Here is a 14,644-nt window from a genome sequence, read left to right as displayed (position 1 = left end):
GTTACAAATGTTTTGTTATCTACATTAATTGTTTGGCAAGTTCAGTAATCCGGAAGTTGGAGAGCAGCGGTCAAGGCGCTCGTACCACCGACCCCCGACCTCGCGCAATACTGTTATAAATTTACGGAGTTGCAATAAATCTTATAAAATGAAAACCGTTCGAATTGTGCAATTTACGTACATGTAGTTAAAAGGTATGAGTCGCATATGGAGGTACTACACTTCCTGAAAAATTAAAAGTAAATTAAGGGGAATTTTTGTCCCATTTCGCAATACAAGGTACGCCATTTCTTTGACATAACTAGAATTTTAATTTTTCTAAGCAAGGAGAACTGCGTCACAGATTTAAGATTATTCTGTAATATGACTTAAGTTAATTAAAGACAACCCCCAGTCCCCATCCGGTTCCGACGCCTATGAAATGTATGGTAAGTTATGACTTTTTTTGGGGGGGGGGGGGCTATAAGAAAAGGAAAGGTTGTGTCCTAAACACACAAAGAAAAAATTCATCAAACGACACGACTTATCATTTTAACTATGGATGTAAATTTTACACGGATCGCTTAGTCTTTAATCGAGCGATAGTTGAGTACTCGCTTTTTTTTTCTTTTTTTTTTTTTTGGTTTTTTTTTTTTAAACTGCATGTCCTTTTCAAATCAGATAATTCAACTGTCACATACATCGTATCTTTAAAACAAAAACTTGTGATTATATGTAATAATTGTATTTGATTTAATATAAATTAGAAAGTACATTATCTAAGTATTCGTTAGCAAATATCTTAGTTTTTCATTTTCTTGTGAATACTCTGACACATACTCTATTTGATTTACATGCACTTCATCATAAGCAAATCAAACATTGACTTGATTCATGTTAAGCTATATATATTGTCATGTGCCTAATCAACAATTAAATATCAAAATTTATAAAAACATACAGTTGAGAAAAATATTGATATTATTAAGTTTTTGATTATACAAACATCTAATCCAATAAACAACTGATTAGAAGAAACCCAAATTGATCTGTTCGAGTAAATGCCTGCCAACGTATACATACTTTAATTAAAATAATAATTTGATATAAAAATCAGAAGAAATCAATTAATAGCCGCTTGAAAATTAAACCAGGTTTACCAGTTCGATGCATGGAACAGAGTGCATCCTCAGGTAGTTGTGAAAATCATGAGCCCAGAGGGAAGGATGGGGCCACAATCGGGGGTCAAAGTTTTACATAGAAATATATAGAGTAAATCTTTAAAAATCTTCTTCTCAGATCCTAATCAGCCAGAAAAGCTGAAACTTGTGTGGAAGCATCTTCAGGTGGTGTAGATTCAAAAGTGTGAAAATCATGAGCCCCGAGGGTAGGGTGGGGTACACAATGGGGGATCAAATTTTTACATAGGAATATATAGAGTAAATCTTTAAATATTTTCTTCTAAGAAACTAATCAGTCAGGCGATTCTTTATAATTGTTTAGATGTTGGCCCCCCTAGGGGGGGGGGGGGGGGGGTTCAGAGTTTGATGTAGGTTTATCTCTTATATATAAACAATTGTGATATGACTTTAAAATCATCCTGTTAGAAAAGGGGGGAAATGGATTTTTTTTAATACAGGATCTACATGTTTTATTGTACATTGTCCAGATTGTTTGTATTATGACTCCATTAAGCTGATTTTATCATCCCTATTGTTTCTCAGGGGAGCGATATGGCCCATGGGCCTCTTGTGTTTATATATATAATAGTCCTAGAAATTTAGCTATTTGTTTTTTAATGTTGTATACCCACAGCTTTTTTGTCTGCTTCTCTTTTTGCAAATATATTGTAAATTCTCATCATTCTAAAAACATTAATTACTGTTTGTGTGTTATATTCATATTCCTAGTCAATTATATTCGTTTCTTGGTTTTTTTAAGTACATAAATTTATAATGTTTGTAAGCCGTGATATTAGGAGGGGAGGGGGTCAATATTTCGAGGCAATAATATTTTTATCCCCCTCTCCAGTAGTAAATGAATGGGGTGGGAATTCAATATTTCGCTGCCAATATATTTGAACGGGTTTAAATTCTTTAAGGGGGGGGGGGGTTGGAGTAGAGCGTTCAGTAATGACATCCGAGAAATATTTAGAATCCGGATTCAAGATTTCGCAGGGTTCAAAACACACTAATGGAATAAATAAATTTGGATTTTCTTCTTCAGCTTTTCTTATTTTGATATTGAATGCATATCTTTATCCATATTACCTTGTATGCAATCCTGACTCACTGTCTGTTGCAACTGTATATTAATTGAAAGTTCTCATAAATCACTGTTTTTTCATAGGTGGCTGTATGATAGTGTTAGAGCAATTTCTTAATACACATAAAAATCATATAGGGGGCATCTTTTTGAAAAGGTCTCTGTGGCAATTTTACGGATTTTACCTTAACAAATGTGTATATTTACATTCCACGTATATTTTGCATGTATAGCTACTGCAGATATAGCACCATAACACAGAAAAGGTACTAAAAGGTTAATTGACGAGTTTTAATTGTGACGTCACAAACGTTGAACGCTGATAAATACAACGTCACAAGCGAAAATCAAAGATCACGCTTGTACAAGGCAAGAATGTAAAAAAAAATGTAAATATAAGCATTAAATCCTTATTTTTTGAAAGATATAGTCTCATAACTGCAACGGTGTGTGCATACAAATTGAATAACGCGCGTTAAAATAAAGATTCAATACTTAAATAACTCTGTACAATATCACACAATTCTAGTTTGTAGGGTATACATATTATTGGAAGTTATTTTATTACTTTGGGGGCTTTTAATCCTTTTTAGTTTAAAGTTTTAAGCCCCGAGTTACATTATTTGTACAGCAGTTAAATAGCCATTTTCAAAATCTTGAACAAAAACTTGGTTCATTATAAACAAAATACTTTCATTGCTATCCCTCTCTCCCTCTATGCCATGTCTAATGATGAAAGAAATCCAACAAAGATTCCTCATGTCGTCATGTCATGTTTTTTTTCTCAAATATTTTTATTCATCAACCCCCGTCAGTACTTTCCGTACTTTGATTATTACATATATTTGTATTGTATTTAAAGAATTGTTTATTTTGGCTTGTTAAGACGGCCTTCGTTGGTTATTGTTATCCTTCATCGAATGGGATAATACTAAGGTATAATATTTCTAGATTGTTGGGTAGAGTTTCTATCTATCTTTGTATAATATAGAAAATGAAGAAGGGTGAAAAATGAAAAAGGATTTTTCCTCTCAAATTACATAAGTACATGACAGAGTTTGGTTACTAGAAGAGGACTTTTGCAGGGTGTGGTTCATTCTTCCATTCTCCGTATACTAAACTTCAAACAAACTTACTTTTGGACACTGTCTCACTGTAAAGAAGGAATGAGAAAAGGGAAAGTGAAACAGATGTCAAAAGTGGGGCAAACTTAATTTTATGACCCTGGGTATGAGTTTAAGCTGAAGTATAATGTAAGGTGTTCAAATCTTGTCCAGCATCCGTCTGTATGTAAACTTTTGTGCAGAATATTTTGGACTTCTTGTGACAACCATTAAGTCAATCAGTAAAAAGCTATGAATATACTATGAGAAAATATAATTTACAAAAATGATCATAATAAGATGGAATGTTTTAAGCATGTTTTCAAGAAGAAATTTGTAAAAAAAAAAAAAACAAAAAAAACCCAAATCACAATTTGAAATTTGGAATGCTAGTATTTTGAAAACAGTTTTGCTACTGATTATTATTTTACCGCGTTTTAAAATAGTTTGATACTGGTTGACTAAAATTTGGGTTTTAGAAGACTACATTTAACGTTATATTGTACATCTCCACATCTTACTTACAAATCACCATTTGATATTGAAATGCTAGTTTTTTTAAAACAGTTTGATACTGATATATAGCTTGATATTGGATGGCTGAAATTTGGACTACGTTGTATGATTACTGCCCACGTGACCTGTCTTCTGTCTACAGTGACTGACACTCTGGATACACAACCCTTCTTTAACCACTTTGATACAACATTCGATTTATTAGCATTGAGTTACACCTGATCCCAGTTGTTCTAATGTTTCTTAAATTAATTTCCGATGCATTCCAGAATTTAAAAGTGTTTAGGCTACAGAACATATAATATGTAAAGGTCTAGGGCGACGAGAGCCTCGGTCCTTGACTGTGTCTTTATAATCAATGACAGTATGAAAATCTATGTACGTGAGGTAGCATTGTTCCAAAGTAGGTTCCAGTTGGCATTGTTAGCGTTGCCACTTTAACAATCTTTTGACAGGGTAAACAGCTGAAGGTTTACCATCAGTGACATTATCTGCTTCACTGGGAGAAAACAAAAACTTGATAATTATTTAAGCTATCCAACAACCCAACCATTTTGCAATATAGTGCTTTGTTTTGTGGGATTTAGTTTTTTTATGTTTTAGGAATTGTTTGAGGTGAGGGATATTGCTTGTCTAATTTTTAGTTTAAAGTTTTAAGACTTGATTGGTGTGTTAATTTTCCATATGTCCAAAACTGGTAGCCATATCGACATTCGCTTTATTGTTTTTAGCCGTGCTCTGATGAAAGCGGAGTCCTGACTGTAGGCAGGCAAATCGCCAATGTTACTATAAATAGCACAACTTCAAAAGTAAAACAAAAAACCAAACAGCGTCAAAGTAAAAGCTTCCGCTATACTAAATAGTTACACAAAGAGCCACGGTTTGTAAAAAGTTTTGGCATTTTGTTTTTTGTTTTTTTATTTTAAGAGAATTGTCTATCTTATTTAGTTTTCTTTTTAATGACGTGTTTTATAAACAAGACTATGCATTTTGGACACATACAATGCGCACGACTTTCCATTAACTACTTTGCTGCGCTGAAGAAATGGGGATTGAATATATAACGCTTGTTGAAAATTCAAGGCAGCAACTTTTGAACTTTTTTTTACTAGACAGAAATATTTCTGTTTATAGCTTACAAAATTTGATCGCTCTCTGGCGCTTTGCCGACATTAAAAGCATGTGAGAGAGAGAGAGAGAGAGAGAGAGAGAGAGAGAGAGAGAGAGAGAGAGAGAGAGAGAGAGAGAGAGAGAGAGAGAGAGAGAGAGAGAGAGAGAGAGAGAGATTTTCAGTCTGTACTACACAATATGCATAAAGACACATCAAAAGAGTCTGGCTTTCAGTTCTTCAGTACTTTGATTATTTTAGGCAACAGAGTGTTCCTAGACCATCACTGGAGAATCTGTTTGGTGAAATAGTTTTCTGAATTTCATACGTTCTTTTTAAAGAGGTACAAATGTCAATAAGTAAAATCCTAAACGTAATCTCTAACGTTGGGTTTCTCTGGTCCGGCGGACAGTGGATGATATTCAAAACCAGAAGAATTTAGAAATGTTTCCGCTGTAATTTGATAACCCCATTGACGACGAACCATTCCTACAGTAATTAGCCGGGGCTCATGACTGGTGATCGTTTGAATAGTTCAGATTTCGGGGTCTTAATCACAGGGGCTCGGTTACATTTAAAAAAAGTAATGTACATATGATACACATTTTTTAAAACGGTGATAAAGGGCGATTTTAACGGCGGATTTTATTTCGATACCATAGAACATATATTGAATGACCATTATGTATAGTTTTTTTATTCGGGAATAAATTGTTATAAATTTCAGTGTCTGACAACCGAGCCCCTGTGGTATTTCATTAACTCTCTTGAATTTTAATTTTTTTAAAAAGAAGATCACTAATGAGAAAAATAGGATGGATTTCTCGAGAAACCAGCCTCAGTTTTAACCCACTGAAAATTCAACACATGGACATGACGTCACTCAAAGTTTTATGGTCCTTGCGCCATATTTCGTAAGGTACAAATCAAATGTTGAATATTAAATAAAGAGATCGTTTTTGTGTCAGGGGCACACTGAACCAATTTAAACATTTTCAAATTTAAAGACAGTGCCTCATGTGTGTGTTAGAGATTTCGATGGATTAAATATCCGCAAGAACACAATGAAAAACCCGTGAAGTAATAACAGTTGTAACAAGTTACATATACTCCACTTTTAATTTTAAGATGACAATATTCATATCAAAAGAGAAAAATAAATATAATGGAAACAACGTCTATGTAATTGATAATACATGTACAATGTACATTTAAAATGAATAGATACACAATGACGTCTTGTTTTAAAAATCTACACAGAAGAGTTACTGATTTACACGCAATTAAAATTTTCTCTGCTTGCAAACCATATATAACAGACACAAGAATTATGTTACACATAGATAGTGGTAGAAAACATAGGCCATTTAATTTTTGGTCTATAACTTGAATATTCTTGTTCCGTGTCAAAGCCAGCCTTCAGTCAAATTGACTAATCGCTAATGTAAATGTGGCTTAGAAATCAAAACTAGATACAAAATGACAAACATAAAATTTGTTTCTTATTTAATAAATCTGAACATAACATTCAAACGTAAATGAGAAATAGAGAAATTAATAAATACTTTAAGATAGATTGTCTCGTACCAAAGAGTCCCTGAGAGGTATTAGAGTATAAGAACAGATAATTTCAAAATCTACATCTTTTAATATATTCAATATTCTGAGAGTCTATATTCTGTCGTGTTCTATTCCTTTTTACCGCAAAAACAGAGAGCTATGCAGCAACAACAGGACAGCAGAATGACGAGCCCGATGATAATGTAACAGGCAGTGATGACCCAAAACGCGAAGTAATACGCTGTCGGGTGACAGTAGTTTACGGAAGCAGAGTTTGTGCTGAGGTCGCTATGGGAGCCGTAGACCCACACGTTTCCTGCAAGTCAAAGATTACAACTATAGTAGCTGTTTAGGTGATATTGAGTCTCTGGTCGAACAAAACAACATTGCGTTGTTAGTTTATTTCATACTGTGGTAAGTTAGAAAACCAAGCTTCCATATGAAATTGCCAACAATGTGGATGACAGTTTCTCAGTTTATGAAAACCATTCAACTGAAAGTCTTGAACACCCACTGTAAAGCCTAGACCCATTTTATATTCATTTTCAAATGACCAGGGCAATTGCCCACTTTTACTGTAACATCTGAATTTCTCTCTAACTTTACAATTTAAGCAATATTTTTTTAGCAGAAAGATATGATAAAAAAAAAATAGAAAATAAAGTGTGAAATAAACATACAAGTAGTTTTCCGAATAAACATGAAATTGGAGCTTTTAATAACAAATTCAAGTAATGTTCAATTAATCCGAGTACTGCATGTCAATTTCAAAATTTTAGCCATTTTGATCTAAGAATGCCAACAAAAAACTAGATAGCCTACTAGTAAACGGAATTTTTAATTCAATATTAATACATCATAATGAATTTCCTACAAATGAGCAGGAATTAAGTCATTTTGACATATCGATGCATGGCTTCAACATTGCATGCGTCAATAGCGTTATATTTTTTATACATATATTTTTCCAAATTGATAATGAACTTTGAACTTACCAGCAATGAACCAAGCCGACATGAAACAGCTGAGGAGGGAGGACAGGCACGTCCCCAGCTTGCTGGCCGCCCCCTCCTCTTGTTCCACCGCCCCCTCCTCTGTGTTCTTCTTACAGCAGGTTGTTTTAATGATTCCGAAAACGTTGTAAAACAAGCCCACACTACCGGAAACAACGAGGTAGATGGGAATGTACTTCTCCAGGGGACAGTCGTCTAAGTACGAGGCACCTGAAAGCGGACAGTCGTACATACATGTAAGGTAATAATTACATTTACTCATTATTTTCTCCTAAACATTTCTTAAGAAAACAATATTGAACTATTTTAGAATTAACAATGAAATTACGTGTAATTAATCAAACAGGTAATTTCTTGCTATCGCCAAATCTTTTTGAATATGGAACGAACATTTCTTTGAAGAAATCGAAATGCTGAAACTATATCAGCAATAACAGCCAAATGTCTGAGATTCGTAAGATGGAGTCTAAGAGAGGTAACAAATTATGAAAAGAGACCAAATACAAAGACTATACTTACCGATGATGATGCTGGCGATAGGGATGGCCATTGTGACCCCCAACATAACCGTGCACCCAACTGAAATAACAAAACGAGACACGTTAATTCATCACAATGCACTTTAATAAATTGACAACGTCATACGATGTGATACCTTTTCTTTATTCTTGTAATCTGAGAAGTAATTGTGATTTTGTTACACTCGGTGTTCTTCAGTCCATAGTTCTCACCTGATGCACACAGAATCCCCATGGCCGCCTTAGCGAACCCGACATTACCGTCAGACGTTTCCTTGGCATGTTTAATCTTTCCAAAAATCGACTCGTACGAAGGGGGTTGCTCTTCAATAAACAATCAAATAAAATATATTAAAATTTGTTAAAACTTACAAATGAATTATTCTGTATATTAAAAGCTGGGTTTTTTCATGTCCTTGTGAGAAACTTTTGTAGGTGGAGGTCATTGTTAAAAATGCACTTCTGCCATTCAGATAGAGAAAGCGCAGAACAGTACACTCAGTACTTTGATTGAATAATAGGTGTAGTTCATACAATGTGAATTTCGCAATTCTGATGTTAAAACTTTTCCCCCAGATTATCTTCTCGTTATGTAGAATAATATTTACTGAAGACTGATCTAGTTATTTATTTTTAATTTTTAGACGCACTTTCATTAGAAAAAAAACGAGAAAACATTCTTGTTGAAAGTAAATAAAAATTCTGAATTGATGCAATCGTCTTTCCTAGACAGTTTAGGAATTGCAAGGTAGAATTTTGCGGAGTCACTCATATTTATATATAACAAACCATTAAGTTGTCGTCTAAGGCTAAAATAGGTAATTTCTTACATAACGTTTAAATTTTAAGAGTGAACTGTAATGTACATGTACTGTACAGGTATTAGTGTCATCTGATGTTCAAAGAAAAAAATAACTTTTAGAAATCAGACACACGTACAGACCATTTCTTTACCAAGTCTGGCATTTGGACACCGAAATCAATATAGTGCTTTAAATCAATCATCAAACTAATCAAGCTGAATGTTCTTTAATGCAATTAAAAGCTAAAAAAAAAAAATTAATAACCCTCATTGACATCGTAAGTTAAAAGGTTTAAATTAATGTCCTGTTTTATGTATTTCAGATTCAATTCCTTTCTGATACTAAATCATCTGACTATGGAATGAAATGATCATTACTGTGTAGTGATTAGATGATCGGACACCGACTTACCCCCACTGTAAGCAGGTGCGCTCTCAACGTTGGCCTCCTTACTGTCCATGTTGGTAAATGACATGGGTGTGATATAATCGCTGCACTTTATATAGGCCTGGGATTATCTTAATTCGGCTTTATACACGTCTCTAAGTGCACACTGAATAAGATGATCAAGATATTTCGACTGGGGAATTTCACAATCCGTTCATGCAACAGGCTTTTAATAGATGGCAGTCTTTGTTGATATGTGAACTATGAGAGTGTTTGCTCTGGAATTTAAACCAAGCAAGAAACCCGGTTGACCGTGAATGCTCTGGATTTTAAACCATGCTCTGACACGGTTTGAGTATTGATGTTTTTACTATATACAGAGTTGTGGGGGCGTTTTACATTCATTCACTGTTTGTGGCCCGGGGGTGAGTGCACTAGTCCTTCCGTCCGGTCTTGTCCTACCCCGGAAGTGGGTTTTTTTCAGCACTGATCAGTTTCATCAGATGCTGCGTTTTAGGTTATTGGGTGAAGTAACGGTGCCAATATATATAGCAAAAAAGTTTCAATTAATACTTTTTTCAAATGACAGTTATTCATATCTCCTTAAATGATGCTTTATGGTACATGTATATCTAGACTATGTATATTCATAAAGTCAACTTAACCTTTCACTTTTTAATAAGTGATGAAAGTCAAACGAGGGGTTGGTTAATAAAGTTTATTTAATAATATATTTTTTTTTTAAATGTAGTTGCATTTATATCCTTACAATGTATAGAAAAATAATTTATTTGGAATGTATGAAATACAAAGAACATTATGAAGTACCATATCGCATGCATGTTCAAATGGACACTCAAAAAATTCTTAAAGGGTGTGTGGTTAATACATGTTTCGATTACATAACTGTTAAATGCTCACTTTTCAATACTCAGTACTCAAATAAAGTGAAGACATTTGATTTTAGGTAGAATTGGTAATCGATGTTGATGGAAAACCTTTCTTATTTTCTACAATGATTTAGAAAAGAAATACACCGTACTATGAGTTAACGAAAACAATCATTCATACAAATTCTAACTGTACACTTTTTTGCAAAGTACATTGTATCCGCAGGAGAAAATATGTTTCCAGAATTCTAGTATTCGGCATAAATTAACATAGAAGAAGCACACTGTAGCCTAGCTTAATATGTGTAAAAAAAAAAAAGGGGGGGGGGGGTCGGCCATGACATACATGTAATTTAATCCCCTGTAAAGACATTATCTATATTCAGAATTATAAATTATTGGCAATGACAAATGACAATTAGAGTTCTTAAGAGGTTTGTTGAAGCGAACCGATTACGCCTGGATATAACAGAACCATTCATGATAATCGGGTCAGACTTTTTGGTATAACCTTGCATTTCATTCATAAAAATTCCACCCGGTGACGAGCCGTCAGCTAACACGCCACCACCACTGAAAGAAGGACATTTCTAAATGCAAAAAGATCGTATGGTAATCTATTTTTTTAAAATGTAAAATGTTTCTCGTATTTTTGAAATTAATTAACGGTTACATCACAGTTACATCCTTAAATAACGGACACAGCACTGGTATGGGTGTTTGTACTGTCCTTTCTCTATTTGGATAGAGATTCCCAAACCGATTCAATATTTATTGATTTTCTTGATGCCGAAACGGAGACCAGCTATTATCATTTCAGCACTGAGCACCCACACGACAAAAGCACCTTCTAATACAGGTCTAATAAAAGTGAAATACATCTTGGATGATTTGTTTCTGCACAACGCATCACTATTAAGATGTACTTAGTGGTCGCCCTGACCAGAAGATACGGGAAATAAATATCTGATTTTTAGTAAACCTAGCGTTTTTTTATGCAGTGTTCACTATCTCCCTATTTTGTAAAGATCAACTCATATCAACAGAAAAAGTTAAGCTAGATCAGACTATATTTCTAAATTCAGTATTATGATTGAGTTCGATACTTTACAAATCAGTTCAGTTGTATATATCGCTCAAACCCCTTGTACGGCACATGAGCTACATGTATTTACATATGCACAATTTCATTTTGAATGTCAAACAGAAATAGACGAGTTGAATAAATATACACGTACAGTTTTCTTCAAGTCACATATTTATTCGCAGTCATAATTTCACAAACTTAGTATTAGGAGCAAACAGAATTCTTTAACTTAAACTGGTTAAGAAAATTACAAAAAGCAGCTTTACATTCTAAGAAAAAATGATATTCATCATCTGCATACAGTCCACAAACATACTAGCATTTTTTCACATCGTTAATGTAAATCAAAGACAAAAAACGGTCCTAAAACTGATCCGTGAGGCACTCCAGCATGTTACATTCTGACAATTAATTCTTTGATTTCTATTACATAATCATAAGCTCCTAAGCTACTGGAAAACATTTCCAAATATTTCATAAATATGTAATTCAAAGTGAAGACCATTATTGCCAGACTCAATTAAACGTTGGATGGGTCAAAATATACAAATTTTATGCTCATCAATGCTCTAAACAATACTGTGATGTGTTTCTTTAGATGGAAAATGCAGAATAACATGATAAAAAGCCAGTTTGGAATTTATAAACTAATTCATGGCTATAAAAATAATTATAGATTTATCTAAAAACAATGATATGTTGTCTTCCTTTTAAAGAGGTAATGCGTGTGCAGATTTCAAGCAATACGGAAATTTTTTCTCTGACAAAGGTTTGTTAAAAGTAGGAACGGATTAGCATATTCTAGCAGAAACAACAGTTTTATCGATATTTAAAGAAGAATTGATAAAATGTCAATAATTTCCTATTTCTCAATAAAAATTCTATTCTTTCACTGCATAATGAATACGAGGCAGGCAATTTTTTATTTGCATTAATATTTGATATAGAAGAAAAGTATTTGTTTAAAATCTCTGTTTTGTCTAAAGTTAATAATTTCCCCCAATTTCCCAATCTAATTTGAATAAGATATGTAAAACCGTTCCTCATCACTACTAACAACTTTCCGTATGGGGTCATCTCAGAGCGACCTTTCAAATAGCCAATGAAATCGCTGTTGTCAAAACATTGGCTGGTAGGTCTGGCGCGTGTTTCTTTATCACCAATGAACCTAAATGCCTGAGGTGCCTCGAGTAGAAAACAAAGAATGTGTCGATTATAAGTTTGGATAATCGTTGCAGATCGGGAGGATATATAATACACAATTTGGCAGGAAAAACTGGATTTATGAATGTTAAAAATTGTCTGGTAAAATTATCTTTAGCTGCATTAATTTCATTTGCATGACCAAGTACTTTTGTGTAACCAATTGTTTTGTGCATAAACACTCGTCTGTAATTTCTTCATTTCAAAAAACAACAGACGATATTTAATTTGTTAATGCCTGAAAATGCTAGATGAAATCCTGCAAAACTTTGAACAATGTTCCAGTTAGAAATTAAAATAGAATTGAAATATTCAGAAATAAGTAATAAAATACGTGAAACATCAATTGACACAATTTCATACAGCAAGGGCCTATTAAAGAGTTGCCTTTCTTTTTTAACCGGACTCATCATGAAAATTCCATGCAAGGCTTGTTTTTTAATAAATGTATATCAATCAATATTCATCAATATATACAGGATCTCTCATAGTTTGCAATGGTAGATGATTTTTATCCAAAGAGTTGTGTGTTTTTTTATCCCAATATGGGCAATACTCACGAGATCTTAAACGTTCTGGCTTTTATAGTATCAACACCACATCGACAGGTACAGTCTAATCTCATCCCTATCGTCTCAGCTCATAAACAATTTATGTATCACGTGACTGTAATATAATCAGAATTATCTTGTGTACGATCTGTTACATTGTTGGAACTCTCTTATGTAAGAAGTTGAATAAAGTTTAGTTTATCCGGTTATGCAACATGGCTGCATGAGTTATTACATGGTGTCAGAAAATCCGCGTCCATCAGTCAGGAACAATGTCACACAGCGGTATCAAAACTTTACCAGAATTTATTATAGCTGAATCTAACTCTGGAGCGAAAGAATGGGAGGCTTACAAGCGCGACTTTCTTGTGCATTTAGATGCTCTGGGACTGGACGACAAACCCGGTAAGAGGAAAGTAGGATTATTACTAGCTAACATGGGCCGGGAAGCTGTGAAAATCTACGATTCGTTCACATGGGCTCCACAAATAGAAGAGGACAGAGACAACAACATCGAGGCACAACCGGGAGAGAATAAACATGATCTACAGACAGTATTCAAGAAGTTCGATCGTCACTTTGGGGTCCATAACTATCGAAACATTAAAAGGCAAGAATTCTTGAAAACCAGGAGAGGCAAAAATACAATAATGGATTACATATCCGAGCTGAAACGTAAAGCTGAATTTTGTGAGTACGGAGAGCAGAAAGAAGGGTTGATATGTGACATGATAATTAACGGTGTCAATGATATGAAATGTTCAGAGAAGTTAATGGAAATTCCCGCTGGCGAATTAACCCTGGATAGGGTCATTCAAACCTGTCGTCAAGTCGAATTGACCAACGTGCATTTGAAAAATTTGGACGCTGAAAACCCATCAGTAAATTTTGCGAACACAAAACATAACACAAGCTACGAGAAACCAAGGACATTCGGACAACCAGTGCAGCGAGGGCAAAGAGGAGGAAGCAGATACCAAGGTACGCATCCGTATTGTGCAAATTGCAGCAAACATCACATTAAAGGACATTGTCCAGCATTTAACAAGCATTGTGATGCCTGTGGGCAGAAAGGACACTTTAAGCATTCAAACCTATGTCAAAGTCGTGCAGCACCACCAAGAGGTCATCAGAGAAGTCGGAGAAATTTCAGAGGAAGAGGACACCCTCCGCGGCGTTCGCGAGTATATTATGCCGAAGACAATACACCTCATAGCAACTCTGAGCTAGAAGAGATGTTTAATCAGTGCACAGTACAAGATGTGTGGACCGCGAGTACAGATACTAATTCAGAGTCAACCGGTGATTGGAAAGTTACATTTGACATTGGCAACAAGAAATTAACCTTGGACATTGATAGCGGTGCACAGTGCAACATATTATCCAAAACAAGTGCCGAGAAATTTTCGTCCGTTGCTCCGATCACTGATAGTAACGTTATTATCAATGGCGTAAGCACCAAAGTTAAAGCATTTGGACAGATAAGCTTACCATGTAAATACAAGGACACAGAAAGACTAGTTAGTTTCCAAGTGATTGACAATCCTCGACCCTTACAGTTACTTGGTAGGAAAGACAGCATTCTATTTGGCCTGATTGCAAGAGTTAACAGTGTCAATGTCAGTACCGCTACTGAGCAATTAAGGAAAGACTATGCAGAT

General features: G+C 34.5%; 1 protein-coding gene across 1 annotated transcript; it reads right to left on the bottom strand.

Moving 5' to 3' along the window:
- Positions 1 to 6,514: 6,514 nt before the first annotated feature.
- On the bottom strand, positions 6,515 to 9,510 carry LOC105345706 (transmembrane protein 272). The gene is made up of 5 exons (XM_034481412.2): positions 9,277 to 9,510; positions 8,276 to 8,386; positions 8,064 to 8,123; positions 7,527 to 7,754; positions 6,515 to 6,847 (listed from the first exon to the last, which is right to left on the bottom strand). Exons 1-5 carry the CDS (start codon positions 9,338 to 9,340, stop codon positions 6,660 to 6,662), a joined length of 651 nt encoding a protein of 216 aa, XP_034337303.2. The 5' UTR covers positions 9,341 to 9,510; the 3' UTR covers positions 6,515 to 6,659.
- Positions 9,511 to 14,644: the final 5,134 nt, after the last annotated feature.

Source organism: Magallana gigas, chromosome 3 (assembly GCF_963853765.1).
Source record: "Magallana gigas chromosome 3, xbMagGiga1.1, whole genome shotgun sequence".
NCBI classification, from domain to species: domain Eukaryota; kingdom Metazoa; phylum Mollusca; class Bivalvia; order Ostreida; family Ostreidae; genus Magallana; species Magallana gigas.
Note: the sequence above shows the minus strand (reverse complement) of the source record. Positions and strands in the feature narration are given on the sequence as shown.

Coding starts and splice junctions, on each gene's coding strand:
- LOC105345706 (XM_034481412.2), bottom strand. CDS start 9,340: ATGTCATTTACCAACATGGACAGTAAGGAGGCCAACGTTGAGAGCGCA. Junction 8,124..8,275: donor GGGGATTCTGTGTGCATCAG/GTGAGAACTATG, acceptor TTGTTATTTCAG/TTGGGTGCACGGTTATGTTG. Junction 7,755..8,063: donor TATCGCCAGCATCATCATCG/GTAAGTATAGTC, acceptor GTCCGCTTTCAG/GTGCCTCGTACTTAGACGAC.